Source organism: Hoplias malabaricus, chromosome 5 (genome assembly GCF_029633855.1).
Source record: "Hoplias malabaricus isolate fHopMal1 chromosome 5, fHopMal1.hap1, whole genome shotgun sequence".
NCBI lineage: Eukaryota > Metazoa > Chordata > Actinopteri > Characiformes > Erythrinidae > Hoplias > Hoplias malabaricus.
The window spans coordinates 47,773,128-47,787,694 of NC_089804.1; the positions used below are offsets into that span (position 1 = coordinate 47,773,128).

Here is a 14,567-nt window from a genome sequence, read left to right on the forward strand (position 1 = left end):
AATAAAACTAGTTAATTGCTGAAGAAAGGAACCATTTTTAATGTAACTGAGTTATTTAAATGTCGTGAAAGTGAAGTTCAGACTCAGCGGCACACATTCATTATTTTCTCTTTCAAATACAGTGTTCCTACAGCACGTAGCTTACACATTATTATTCTCGCGAAAACATAAAAAACCTTGAAATGCATTTAAAAACAAGCAAGTCAATAAAACTTTAACTGGAAATATCATTAAACACCTCTAAAACCTGTATAACATTTTGTGAAATAAATAATGGCGCAATATAAATTACAGCACGTTTGACTATTGAAATAAGGGAAATAAAAAAAATAAATACCGCGAAAATCCGCAAAATTAAGAACGCTGTCTGATGGAATATTTCAGAAAATCCTAGCAGTGGAATCGCTGTTTTATAACATACTCAACGCAGCTGTGCTTCTTAAAAAAAAAGAAAAGGAAAAAAAAACTTTTTTACGTTAAAAATAGCTGGAAATGGTTATACAGCGTATTGAATTTAAACTCTACATTTGATACACACGTCAAGTCCGAGCAAAAAAAAAAACACCGCTACGTAGAAACAAATCTTTTAAAACAGAATTAGAAATTGAAGTTGGATAAAAAGTCTCCACTCGGATAAATCGCAGAAAATATGCTGCGGTCTAATGTTGTGCTGACCCACCTTCCAGAGGGAAGCCAGTTCGGGGGTAGTTCTGTCCTGGAGCTGGTCGCATCATCCTCGGCACTGCCCCCGGTAAAGTGGTCATTCTACTCTTCACGACAAGCTTCACACTAAAAGTCCACTCAGCAGAAAACACACAGAAAACACAACCGCGTCCGAGCAGAGGGCTGCGGGGATGGACAACCCCATAAACTGATATTTCAGGAAAGATCAACTATAGCGGAGAGAGGGGCAAAAAGAAGTCCAGCTACACCCAAATGGCGCGTGCGTCAAAGCTGAGAAGGAGGAGGATGAAGAGGAGGGGTGGAGTGGAGGGTCTTTTTGTGAAGGCGGGGAGGGGGACACATAAAAAAAAACGCTCTGGCGTGGACCGAAGAAGAAAAACTCGGTTATAACAGTGCAGAGTGTTTTCTTCAAGTTCTGACCGCCTTGGATGGAGTTTTGCTCATAGGCTCGGGGGGCCTTCTTTTATGCGAGCGCGGACCAATCAGAGGACACTCTCTTAAAACAAACGCTAACGTGTGATTGTTCAACTTCCTTCAACAGCACCAGAGAAAGGGGCAGTACAATAAAGGCTGTTTCACTGAACGCTGCGTAAGAAGGTCTCTATAGTTTAATGGACAGAATCTTTTAGTGATAAAACAGGGCAAAGCTCATGTTGTTAACAGTGATAATCACAGCTTAACCCATTCGTCTCCCTCAAATAAATATAACATCATAAGAGAAAATTAACTTCTTGTGATGTATATCTAAAAAATGACATTTCATTAATTACAGTGATAGATATCCTCGGTTTAATAACGAGTTAAATGTGGATTGCTTCTTCAGCAAATTTCAGATTTCAGCGGTTTTCAGTTTTCACGGTTTCAGTTTACTTGATTTTTTTTCATATTTTTAAAAATGGAAAAATATACAACATATAGCAAACGTTGGCACAAAACACTGGCCATTCGTGGGTTTGCGAAATAAGCACTGAATAAAAAATTGTTCTCCAGCAGCATTACAACTCCTTAATCTCAGGTCAGAGATATCTTCTACGGTAACATAGGACAAATATATAAAAAATAGCCGTTTTGTTAAGCTATCACACTGGCTGTTTTAAAGAGATGTATTTTACCAACTGCTATTAAAATAATGACCTCTACTTTAAAACAAATTTTCGTTAGTGACTGGACAAAGCCATAGATTACAAAACGGTTTTACACATAAACGGAAATAAACCGCGACTTTGAATCTCGAATCCATAATTCAATGATATTAAACATGACTCGAGAATGGCAACATATTTCCGCGGACAGGTTGCAGCGCCGTTAAAATTCTGAGCGTGCGCAAAACGTCATAATCAATAAAAAGGTTAAACCTGAGCAACAATAGTAATAGCAGAACCCATGCACCTCAAACCTTACCGTAGTTAAATAACACTAAACACTATTGCACTTAAGAAGCGCTGTACGTCGAGGCGCCCGTGTGCTCATAAGGAAGTCCTGTGCAGTCACTGTGTTGTCTTTACAGGGCCTAGCTTTTAATCCTGAGAAACTCGAGAGAATACATTTACATTTACAGCATTTATCAGACCCTCTCGTCCAGAGCGACTCATAAAAGTGTTTGGTGTGAATATGACTCTTCAATGTGCTTCAATGGGGTGATGAAATATAAGACAGTTCTGACAGGAAATGTCTTTTGGAACGCAAGAGTTTATTTCTAATTAAAAAATATTAAATAAAACACCATAAAATCATTTATTCCTCATATATCCTTCCTCATTTTGTTTATGGGCTAAACGAGAAAAAGGCAATTCACGTATATAGTCCGAATTAGAAGTGACGAATCAATTTGTAACACGCAATGAATCGGTCTTTGAACTTATATTCAAATGTGTCCATCGGTTGTACATAAATAAAATGTTACAAAAACCCAAAACTGTCCCACTGGACTGATGTAATATATTTTAATCATTTGGAATCGACTGACACGATTCTGCATAATTCATCAGTGAACATTTAAATAAAGTGTTTTATAGACTATTTACGGTGTCAGTGAAGAGGGAGGTGCTATGTTTAAAGTTTTTGAATGTATTGTTGTTCGGTTTAAAATCTTAGTAAATCTGGAAAATTCTGCATTTTATCCGTGAAAGGGTTTTAATAAATAATTTTCAGAACAAATCCTTATCATAAAACAATCTTTATACAATGTCTCGGGCATCAGGCGATGTTTCATAACCATGTCGTAACAATAATACTTGGTTTGATTCATTATAAAAATAAATGAACTAACAAAAATGTGCTATTTATACCAAGCCTGGCTGGCCCTTAAACAATTCCAATAATAGTAATTGTGGATAAATTCTTTCCTTCACCAGTAAATCACCGGCATAAATATTACAGCAATCCATTTTTCACTCCTTATCTCACAGCAGTGGCATGGCTCAGACCCATGTATTTACTGTTCTCCAATGTTACTCTGTCGTAGTGTGGTCCATTTAAACTGTGGTCAGTGCTGTCTGTAAAAACAATCCTTTTTGTCTTTTAATCTTTTTTTTTTTTGGTCGCCAAACTCTCAGATCACACACATTTTGGAGAATCTTTGCAGGATCTGGTGATGTTCAGTGACCGTTTAATTTCCTCCAAATGCAAAAATGTTTTACAAAAACTACATGACACCATTTGAAGAAACAGTTCATAGTCAAATCAAATATGCACTGTGCTCAAATCCATTATAGATCCCCAGAGCCCTTGAGTAAAGTCATTGCCAGAGAAAGAGAGCCTACAGACATGGATACCAATTCTCTTCCTGAAGATCTACCTTCAGAGTTTACTTCCAAATAATCCGTATGTTTTAGAAAGTCTTTAGCATCTGGATCAGGTTTTTTGCGGTGTTTTAGACTTTTGTTTTGAGCTCCACTTGGAATGAAGTTGGACAGATGTCCAGGAGGAAGGGTGTTGCTCACTGTGATATTGAAATAGAAGAAGAGCGTCCACTAGAGGGCAATAAATCTCTAAAATCAATAACATTTGGATACAATTTGAAACGTTTTAGGCCTTCATATATATGTAAATCTTCTCACATGTAACGATAAGTTTGTCATTTCCTCGGGTCTGGCGATGCATCTGGTAATGTACTGTGACACTACAATATCCTTCGGGATCAATAAAGTGTTGTCTTATCTCTTATCAGCCCTTCTATAAAAACATTCAGATTTATTTTAGTGATATTATATGTTTTCGATTTTAAACCACATTTTGGCTTGCTTAGATTTTTCTAATTCCAGTTCATTGTATCATGCTAAAGTTAATTTGGTGTCTCAAAACCTACAAAAGGCTGCTTCCAAAATTAAACAGTAAATTAGTTAATAGGACCGTACAGCAGTGTGTGTTCCTGAATGCAGTCCAAATCTCTCATGGTCATTAGACATGTACATCATGTACATATTTGGGATTTTAAGAAATGAATTTAAAAAGTAATTCCTATAATTCCTCATTTGCAGATGTATGTTAAAGCTTTTCCTTTGAGAAGGACACTCTGATCTCAGCTTCTTCAGAGGGCCCAGCTTTGACAGTTTGAGGGCTCATGTGGTCAAAGTTAGACAAGTCCGGGATTAACTGCTGTCTTTAAACATTCGGCACTTCCGTTTATAGACATGCAACCTTCTATACACACATGCTCTCTGGGGTATTTTCATCATCTTAACTTGACTTGGTTTCATTATGTAAGAAATCTAAGTCAAAATAATGTTTTAAAGAATGGAACACAACACTGTAAACAAATCCAAAATAGAAACTATTCAAAGGTAAAGAATTAGACACATTGTACATTTAAAAACACTGGGGCATGATTGGAGTGATTATTGTTGAGAATCTGCAGGGCAGTATAAAAGATATAAGCAGTATTTTGTGGCCCCAGGTCATGAAAGAGCACAGAGGTTTCAAAAATTGATCCTTCATCACCTTTTAGTAAGGAATAATATTTGTTCCATTACTGTACAGAAAAGAAAATGGTGGTAGATTATATCCCCAAAAGGTTTAAAATACACAGAATAATAAAAATATACTGTAAAATGAGTGATATACAATAAACAACTATATGAAGGCATACACTCTGTCCAGAAAGTTAAAGAGAGGGAAAGAGAGAGAGAGCTCCATATCGTACAAAACCTGTCAACCTTAAGTTGACTTCCACATGACAAGTTTAGCGTTGTCGTTCAGCTGGAATTTGTTAAGAGTTTTAAATCATTGGTCTGGTAATGGCATCTTGTCACCATTTATCACTGAAAGCAGAGGAAGGAATGTCTGTAAGGTAAACCCCATTGGTCTCATCTCACTCGTTCTTTCTCTCTCTTTCACGTAGCAAAGTACACAATTCTTGACTGTTTAAATGTTGTCCCAGAATGAGTGCAGAAGATAAAGTGAAATGAAGTGTACAGAGCTAGAGACAGCAGTTATATGTGGAACTCCAAAACAAGAAGAAAGACTGGACAGGGGGTAACAGGTGGTGTATTTTGTGTAGTATATTGTCCTCCCACTGCAGAGATGTGATTAAGCTTCAGTATCCGAGACTATTAAACTTGCCACATGGAAAGCTTGGGTTTGTAAGACTGATGCAAAATCAAAAAACATTAGGCTTTATGGGGTAAACTTTAATCATTCCCATACATCTACTGAGTTTATCAGTTATGTAGCCAAGTACTATTCTGACAGGTATTACTGACCAATCTTAATTTTACTTTTACTATTTTCAGGCTAAGTAAGGTTTATTTAATAAGGGTTACAAGTAGATTTTTCATGTTTAACATCATGCAAAATTCAGTTGAAATGCTGACAGAATCTGGACGTGCTATAAACTTATATGAGTTACTCAGCGCCTAAGTAGTTTTGTACGTCTGTTTAAGCCGTTAAGTTTTGCCCCTTAACAAATGTAGTTACGCTTTTACATGACAAAGGGTTCAGACTATTTTTATTTTGCCTACTGTTGTTCATGTGTTTATTGTATTACAGAGAGTTAAAGTAAAATGTGTTTAAAAAAAGGAATTCATTCCAACTCTCTCAAACCTAAACTTTTCAAACCAACCTAAGAGGCGCCAGGGTACATTCGTCCCAAAATTCTGGGAAGGCTTTTTATTTACTGGCTCAACTCTTACTTTAGACGCAGTGACATTTTTTCCTTCCAAATTATTTGAATGTCAGCAGAGGAATTTAGCAGCCACATCAGAACCATGGAAGTGCTAAGGATGCAACCATGTGATCACAAAGCTAAGGTCAAAAAGACTGCATCGCTACACAGCCTTGCATCTTCTCTTTCACACTTTAAGAGCTTTTTTTTTCTGTCAGTCTCTTTCATGTGCTGATGCATGGAAGCATGAATGAGGTCAGGACCTGATTGGAGGTCATGCTGTGTCTGTTGGATGTCCCTCTCTGTGCCAGCTCTCAGCTCTGAGCTCCACGCATGCTGGGTCTCTCTTCAACACACTGGGCCTGCAGGGTACAATAATAATGCATATCTGATCCACAGTCAGCTCTCCTGTCTTTATGTTTAAGTTCATCCACTGCACTACAAAGAAATCTGATTGAAAGTCAGCAGTTAGAGGGCAATAGGCTAAACAGAGTGAAAAGCTAATGGTCCATTTCCAGTAATAACTTTAGTATCAGGTTCAAGTGATAGAAACACATGCACTTTTCTTAGAATGTCTAACACCTGTCAGTTTTCTCTTTTCCTGGACCTATAATAAGAGGGTGAAGCAGACCAGTCAGAGTGCCCACGCTGACCACTATCAACCACCAAACACCTCCTACATTTGGACATGTAAACTCACAGATCAATGAAAGAAGTGGATGAATTATAATTTCATATTAAATGATGAATAGGCATTGGCAGTGTGATACTGTGCAAAGTTCTGCTAGGAAACCTTGGGTCCTGGAATTTACGCAGACGTTAATTTGACATGTACCATCTACCATAACTCTGTTGCATGTGAATTACATTCCATGGCAAAAGTATTCCTTAATGCTAGTGGATCATTTCAGGAGGGTAATGCACACTGCCACACTGCAACGACAGTTCAGGAATAGATTGAGGAACATGAAAAATGTTCAAGATATGGACTTGGCCTCCAAATCTCAATCCAGTTGAGCATCTTGGGGCTTGTTAGGGGAAAACAATAGCCTGATCAATGAATCCCCATCTATATTTTCATTTATACAGTATGTGTTCTTTTAAAATCTTTTTAATCCAGCTGGTGATATTTTTCCAGAAAACCCAGATGTATAATGCATTTTTGATAATGGTTATACTGAAATCACCTTTGTTAAATACTTTTCTCTTTATTAAGTATCCGTGTTTCAGTCAGTATCAATGTGTTAATAGTTTGTTCCCTCATTACCAAAGGATGCAAAATAATACGTAGGAATACGGCATCTGACTCAGCCACTGGAATATTTATGGAACCATTCACAGGTTCAGATCAAATGTAATACTATATCACTCAAAATAACCTGTTCACTGAGTCTACATTTATAGTCTGATGGCACAGTTTAAGGGTGGTAAAGGTCTAATCCGTTTGCCAGTTTGGATGGCAGAAGGGTGAACCCCATTTAACAGACATTTCTTAGCCATTATCAGCATGTGATGGACTGGTTGTTTTTTGCTTTAATCAGTTAGTGCAGCCTTTCTTTGAAAATGTCAGAAAAGAAAGAGGCCTGTTTAATGTAGATGAAAGTAGCAGACCCAATTTTACATGCTGCCCCAATTGGTTTCACTAAATCAATCTGAAGGAGAAGCACATGAAGTGAATTTGTGGCCCTTCTTAACTGTGACTCCTGCCCCTCTGCATATGTTCTTCGACTTTTCAGACTTTGTAGACTTCCCACATGATCGATTTAGACGTTCTGTTCAAGTCTCTGGATTTCTACTTTAATATTTGTATCTGTGCATATTGTTTGATGTCTATCTTTTTTTTTTAAACAGAAGAGTTTTAATCATTTGTATGACAAGTATGCTCCGTGATCTAAATTGTTCAAACTTCAGCCAAAATCTCAAGTGATTGTTGTGATTTGACAGGTTCAAACATGTCATATCTTCCAAACAACTGTCCATTTAAAGTTCATGAGGGGGAATTTAATCAGATTTCAGCCTGTATTACAAACACTAAATGTTAGGATGACTGAAAATCTTAGCAAACCACTGCAGCAAGGGACCATCTAAAGAGCCTAAACATTGATTTAATCCCTGTTTTTACCCTAATTATTCAAAGCGATTTGTCTGCGTTTAAGTGGAGTATCCAAAATAAGTCAAATCAAATTACTCACAATTTAGTTTGCTTTATGACAGCGTAGATGTTATAAAATCATGAAACACTGAAACACAAATGTTAGCTTAAATGATAATCTAATTGAAAGAGTGGAGGGAAATGCCAAAAACAAGTGGGCTGAGCTGTGGGAAAGCTGGGTGTCTTTTAAGAACTGTGTAACATATTTATACATATACATATGCATCCATAGAAAAATGAATAATGCAAAAATAAGGTATATAAGGCATTTTTGTAACAAAATAATAAATCCCTATACAAATATGAATTTAACAAATGCACTTGAATGCAACCAAAAGAACCCACTGGGTGTTACAAAGCCAATGAGTAAAGGAATATGAGTTTTTAAATAGACTGTTTTGTTTAGATTTCTTACAATTAATTATACTGGTCTCAAGCTTTTTTGAGTTTCATGACACACCAGAGCTATTAGCAGTACAAATTATTTATATTGTCACTGCTTGTAACAACATGGGTCTGAAAGGGTGTGTTGTTGTCAAGAAGCTGTTTCAGAGATAAGAAAATAGACTTAAATAAAGTATCTGCTGGAGTTATCAGAACAAAAGACAATACCATCCAACTCCTATGCAACTAACTTCTAAAACTGAACTTTGTAGTTGTGGAACTGTATCCCTGCAGATTGCCAAAACTAAAGCTATATATCTATAATTATACCTGTCAGATTTTGTAAACTTCATGACATGACCAACTGAAGTTGTGTTCCAAGTAAATTAAAATGTCTTTATGTATTTTACAAAGTCTATTTAAAGCCAAACACAAGCTTGTATGTCAAGTATATCTGGTGATATGCAAGGTTCAGCCAAACTTCTGTGTATCTTGAATTAAGTCTGTGTTTCTTTATTTTCATAACAAGCTTACATTTCCTATAAAGTTGATATTTTAAAATTAAAGTGTGAAAGATTCAATATATTTGCCTCCAATCGTAGAATGAGAAAATAGTATAACAAGACCACTGCAGCAAAGGGCCATGTCAAGAGCCCAAACATTGATTTAATCCTTATTTTTCTACCCCAATTATACTCTGAGCAATGTTTCAACCTTTAAACAGGATATAGAACTCTGTCAGCACAGAGTATAAAATATGGAAACATAAACGTTAGCTCAAATGATAATCTAATTGTGGAGGGAAATGCCAAAACAACTCAAGTATATTGCGCTGTCATAAGGGAGTAGGGTTTTAAAAAATACTGTGATATATTTCACATGCTCCCATAGAGACACCTCCCAAAGAATGTGAGTTGAAATGTCTAAACATCAGGCATATATACATTCATCTATGTCATTGTCCCTCACTGAAAATAAAGCAGTCTATTTGACTTTACAAAGTGAGCAATGGCAGAAGAAAGATTGTCACATTAAAGAAAGCCTATTTCCCCTTATGAAGATGCACTTTGAATTCTCAGGTTTTGTCTGCCTGGGCTTTTTGGGCTTCATCACATGATGGTGTTTTGCTATTACCAGCTGAGAAAAGCATTGTAAACATAGCTAATTTATTATGGTGGGCCTTTTTTTTGGCTCTTATAGCTGATATCAGGTCATTCCAGCATCTCTAACTTGTTTTTTCACAGACCATTAAGAGTGGAACAAACAGTCTTGGAATCCAGAGGAGCATGAGACCTTCATGCGGGGATGAGCCACCTCTGGGATCAATGTCTGCATTTTGTTGATCAAGCAATGCAGATCCACCATGCAAGATGCATTTCGTTTGCTAAATAATTATCTGAGTCTCTATTCATTTGCAGATTTTTCACACAAAAAGGCGAGTGCATGACAATGACGTTGTTTGGTTAAATAACATCTTGAGTCTTTATTTGGAACAATATGTTATTGTGTAAAAAAAAAATAAAAAACAAAACAAAAACAAACAAAAAAAAACATAATTTTGCTTGTTTTTCTGTTACCCTCTTTATTTGAACGTAGATGTCTTAAGGATGTCCAATGTCCAACTTGAGGCCACCATGTTACTTCATTATATTCTTAATGAACTCGTACATAACTTACTAATTAATATTCAATTATGCTGTGTAATTCAGAAGATTTTTGTCAGTATTTATGCTAGAAAAAGAAATACACATAAAATGAAATGCTGTAATAACAAAAAATTGTTAGAAAATAACATTTTAAAATCCATTTTCAAAACAGTCAATCCACAAAATGTGAGAAACTCCTGCTCTGCTTTCTCAGCTGTGTACCAACAACATTAAAGTGTATTTTTAAAATGTTTACTAAGTTACAGCGGTTCGTTTCTAGTTTGAACATACTTAGAATTTGAAATGTTCATTAAGTGAATGTTATTTATTTTCCAGTATTGAAAAAAGAAGAAAACACGTTTAAAAAACAAACTCTCAATATCATACAAAAATGTTCAATACGTCTAGTCATTGTCTTTATTAAAGCTTTTTTTATTGCCTTTCTTTCTTTTGCAAAGATTTTTCAACCCATCCAAAGTTCATTCATCAAATTCTACTCATAATTCAAGTAATCTGGACACGTCAGTCCCCTGTCCTGAGAACACCAGCTCTTTTTTTCCGTCTGAATTGTGAATCTTCTTGACATGTATCTGTTTCTTGGCTTCCAGATATTCACAGTGCTGAGTTGTCTTCTGACACTGGGTGCATGGACACAAACATCCATGATTACTAAAGGTAGTGTTAAACTTGATTTTCTCCTGTCTCCAATGGTGATGGTGGACTTTTTGGAATTATTACACTTTTCACTTTCCTTATGAAAGTGCATTATTTGGGAATAATGGTCTATTTTTTACTTTTACCTCGGACTGTGTGTGAAATAATCTAATGATCATTTCATAGACAGATTTCCAGAGTAAATATTTGTTGTTTTTTCCTGTTCACTCATTGATAAAACTGAACTTTTATATTTAACAGAGGAAATCCAGAATCCAATGTCAACTTTAAGAAATACATTTACTGTAAATTCTTTGTTGCATTCATCTTTTGTTTGTTTGATGCATTTCCTGTGTTGAATTTAAAAATACTTGTGCAAATAAAATTTTGTTAGTGTGCAGTAAGGACTTTCATTATAACAGACAAAAGATCACCTACAAGCCCTGGTCAACAATTCTCATTGTTTCCTCATAATAAGATGCTGTTTGTTTATATATCCACCTGCACCAGTCCTGTAAACTGAATTGCTTTACACTAGTGTAGGGAAAGTTTGTACTTTCACAAACTATACACATAACACATACATGTTCTCTAGCTCGAGACAAAATCATTCAATCATCTGCTGCCATCTGCTGGGTAGAAGTGGATAAGATCAAAAGTGATGATTTAACACGATTATTTAAAGTTTAGCTGTTTGACATTAAACTGTGTTTAAATTTTTGAGGAATGTCGTCAATTTTGTCAGACAACGAAAAAAAAAACAATAAAAAATGTGGTTTCAATTATTGAAATACACATATTTCCTTGTGTGCAATTGACATACGTTTACCGGCTCTGAATGCGTTAGCAGAAATAAAATTAAAAAAAAAATCAAGGTAATTAATTTAATGCTTACTACAACTAAAAATATGCATTTATGGTCCTCAAAACTATTTAGTACTATTAACTAGTCTAAACTAACCAAAAAGTCATTAATTCATTGTCTGTAGCTTGGTGATTGTTCATCACAGGGCACATCAAACTCAAATCTATGGACACTTTTACACGGCCAGTTGACCTACCAGGTTTTTCCTCAAGCCAGTAACTAGACACGGGACAACACACAACCCCAGGATTTTGGAGTTGACTGATAGAGGTACTCTCTTTAGTGCCAGCGCCACTCACACTGAAATAAACTCACAAACCTGTCCAAATTCAGTAAAAGCAGTGAACCCCAGATCATCCGCCATCTTGACTGAAAACTGCTGCGCACCGGTTCTGTTTTAGTTTCACAAACTAAAAACAAAGAACAGAAAAATAAATCACTCAAAACAGTTAATAACTTATTATGGTTTATTACGTAATGGTGTAAATCAATAGGTTATTAATTTAGTGGTTACCATCCAAAATGACTGGTGAACCCTTTGTGTAATCTGAGGTTCTATTTAAAGTAAATAAACTGGGGAATTAAAGGGAAATAACTCGAGGCAGCCTTTGAACCTACAAACCCAGAAACCTGGGACTGTGTATCAGCTTAAACCTTGCAGCCCTAGTAACTAAATTAGTCACATTTTAAAATATATTCTTATTTCAATAGTCCTTTCCAACATAGTGACTTCAAGGAATTTATAAGTGAACTTGAAAATTTTCCAGTCCAGCTAAAATAGTGAAAGATAAATACACACATTTAAAGGTCTACATTAACTTAATGTTCTCTTACACCAAAATAAGCGTCTTAAATTGGCGACTTTAGTGCTGCCAGCTTCGAGTAACGCCTGCTTGAAAAGTCATGATACAATGCACTAATGTTTGAATCGATTTGGTTAAAAAAAAATAATAAAACAGCATTCATCACTAGGTAAACTCAATACAAATTTTGAGGTAAACAACCGTGACATACATTGTCAGAAAAACTGGTACCTGTTGTGGTTCCCTTCAACGTTTCACACTGTAACTTTAATTGGGGAACATAACTGTACCTTATTCTTTTATTATTTTAGATTTTTTTTTTAATTTTGTGATTTCATATGCTCAATTTCATCTCGTGGACTTACATGTTCTTTAATTTTACACCGTTTTATGATATTCAAATAACTTGCTACAGAGATCTGAAAAGTCGCTAAATCTAGCAACAAATTCGCTAAATTGGCAACAGTGCGGCTTTGCGAGGCACTCCTCCACCATTTAATGTGGAATGGAAAATTCAAGTAACCGGGTTTATTTCGTGTTAGCTGCATATTATTTCCACCCAAAAAGGCTACATACTCATATTCATAATTTGCGATGTGCTTTTTCTCTGTCTTAATTTTAAATAACAGAATGTGCGGTCCTAACACGGTCGTCTCCTTGTTGTTACTTGGTTCCAGTTTATTCGTCACATAATTTGAGCAGCAGAGCCACGATTAAATGTGCTGTTTCCATTGGGGAATATTCAAAATGTTAATTTGTTAAATGGAAATTTATTTGAAACATGCAGTCTATGTTATAAAAATACCCCATTCAAATCAAGGGGTTTTAAAACATTCCAAATGTCTGGGTCCCAGATAAACAAAGTAATGACATTGTTATCGTAATGAAACTGTTTTTTCTACAATTATGAGTTTCGCATCTGACCACTCTGGAACATTTCGTTTACATCCTTATAATTGAATTTTTCCAACAGTTTGAAAAATCTAAATTGGTCAACTTACCACTTTCAGCATTCAGACGCTAGGGAGCAGTGTTCTCCCTCAATATCAGTAGTGGCCAACTGTTCGTGACTTAATTAAATCAAAGAGAAGTAGATGAATCCTTTGTGTATTCTGAGGTTGTATTTAAAGTAAATAAATTGAGGAAATAAAGGGAAATATGCTGTTGAACATCCCAACCTCCTCACAGTGACTGGAGACAGGCTTTGAACCTACAAACCCAGAAAGCTGGGACTGTGTATCAGCAATAGTTGACTTAATTAAATGAAAGTTTAGTAGAAGAGCCTGAAAAAATTTCACATATTATCTACGTATAACGATGGCTTTCACGAGAAGTTAAAAGTGAGAGTTACAAAGTCCTTCTTTAAAATAGTTAGGAATTGTCTGCTGTCGTAAAAAAAAAAAGTTTGGGGTAAAAATGCAATACAGGTGTTGAGCAAAAAGAAAAGAGTGAAATTAAGCGCCATAAGAGCAACTTAAACCCAAATGTGGGACTACGTAAAAGTGAATTAAAGCAATTTCCTCATGGAGCACAAGAAGAAGAATAGTTGAAAATGTACTTCCTATCTCAGGTGCATCAAATGTGACTCAAATTCGATTTTATTAATTTATTTGAAATAAATCCAGACTAGGTCACAACAAGAAGCATGAGTTCTCTACTGTAATTTTTAAAGCATTAAATTATATTTATACTGTGCATCTGGACAAAAATAAAGGCATATCTCAGATCAGTGTATTGTTTTCTTGTTCTCAAGCACTAGACTATTGCACATTTTAAGATCATTATGAAATAACATTACTGTGAGGATGTGAATATTTCTTCTTGTATTATTATATGTCATTTTTTAACACTATACAGCATGACATCTCTAAAGAGGGAACAGCAAGCCATCATGAGCTCAGCTAGTCAGTGGATCAGCATATATTTTGGATCGAAGGAAAACCTTTGACAGCAGCTTATGCGAAAGACACCACATCTTTGTGACATTTGTCACATTGGTGTGCTGGCAGTCTGAGGAAGTGACTCAGGCAACAGAGCAGGAGTTTAACAATCTGTTCATTATGACTGCTCAGAGCAAACAACACAGAGATAATACCATGCAGCACCTATAACAGTGGACGTGACCTCTAAACACATCCTATAAACTGATAACACGGTGTGAGAACCAATTCATGAACTTGGCATTAAGGTATGATTAAACAACCAGGCTTTGTAGAGATTGTTATAACATCAAAAACAAGAATACATGATGTATTAGACACTCTCCAAACAAATGTCA

General features: G+C 35.7%; 1 protein-coding gene and 1 long non-coding RNA gene across 5 annotated transcripts in view; both read right to left on the reverse strand.

The window, feature by feature from the left end:
- pax7b (paired box 7b) overlaps positions 1–1,007 on the reverse strand; it is a 59,494-nt gene extending 58,487 nt beyond the window's left edge. For all 3 annotated transcript variants that reach the window (XM_066670687.1, XM_066670685.1, XM_066670688.1), the window contains exon 1: positions 680–1,007. In XM_066670687.1, coding sequence (XP_066526784.1) covers positions 680–764 — 85 coding nt within the window. In that variant the 5' untranslated portion in view covers positions 765–1,007. The remainder of the gene's footprint in view (positions 1–679) is intronic.
- Positions 1,008–6,014: 5,007 nt separating this feature from the next.
- LOC136696938 (uncharacterized) lies at positions 6,015–12,400 on the reverse strand. 2 transcript variants are annotated; one of them, XR_010802663.1, is made up of 3 exons: positions 12,321–12,400; positions 11,806–11,896; positions 6,015–6,147 (listed from the first exon to the last, which is right to left on the reverse strand). It is a non-coding gene; the product is annotated as an uncharacterized lncRNA (long non-coding RNA). The 2 variants fall into 2 exon arrangements; XR_010802664.1 differs by lacking the exon at positions 6,015–6,147 and adding an exon at positions 10,493–10,605.
- Between the last annotated feature and the right edge of the window lie 2,167 nt (positions 12,401–14,567).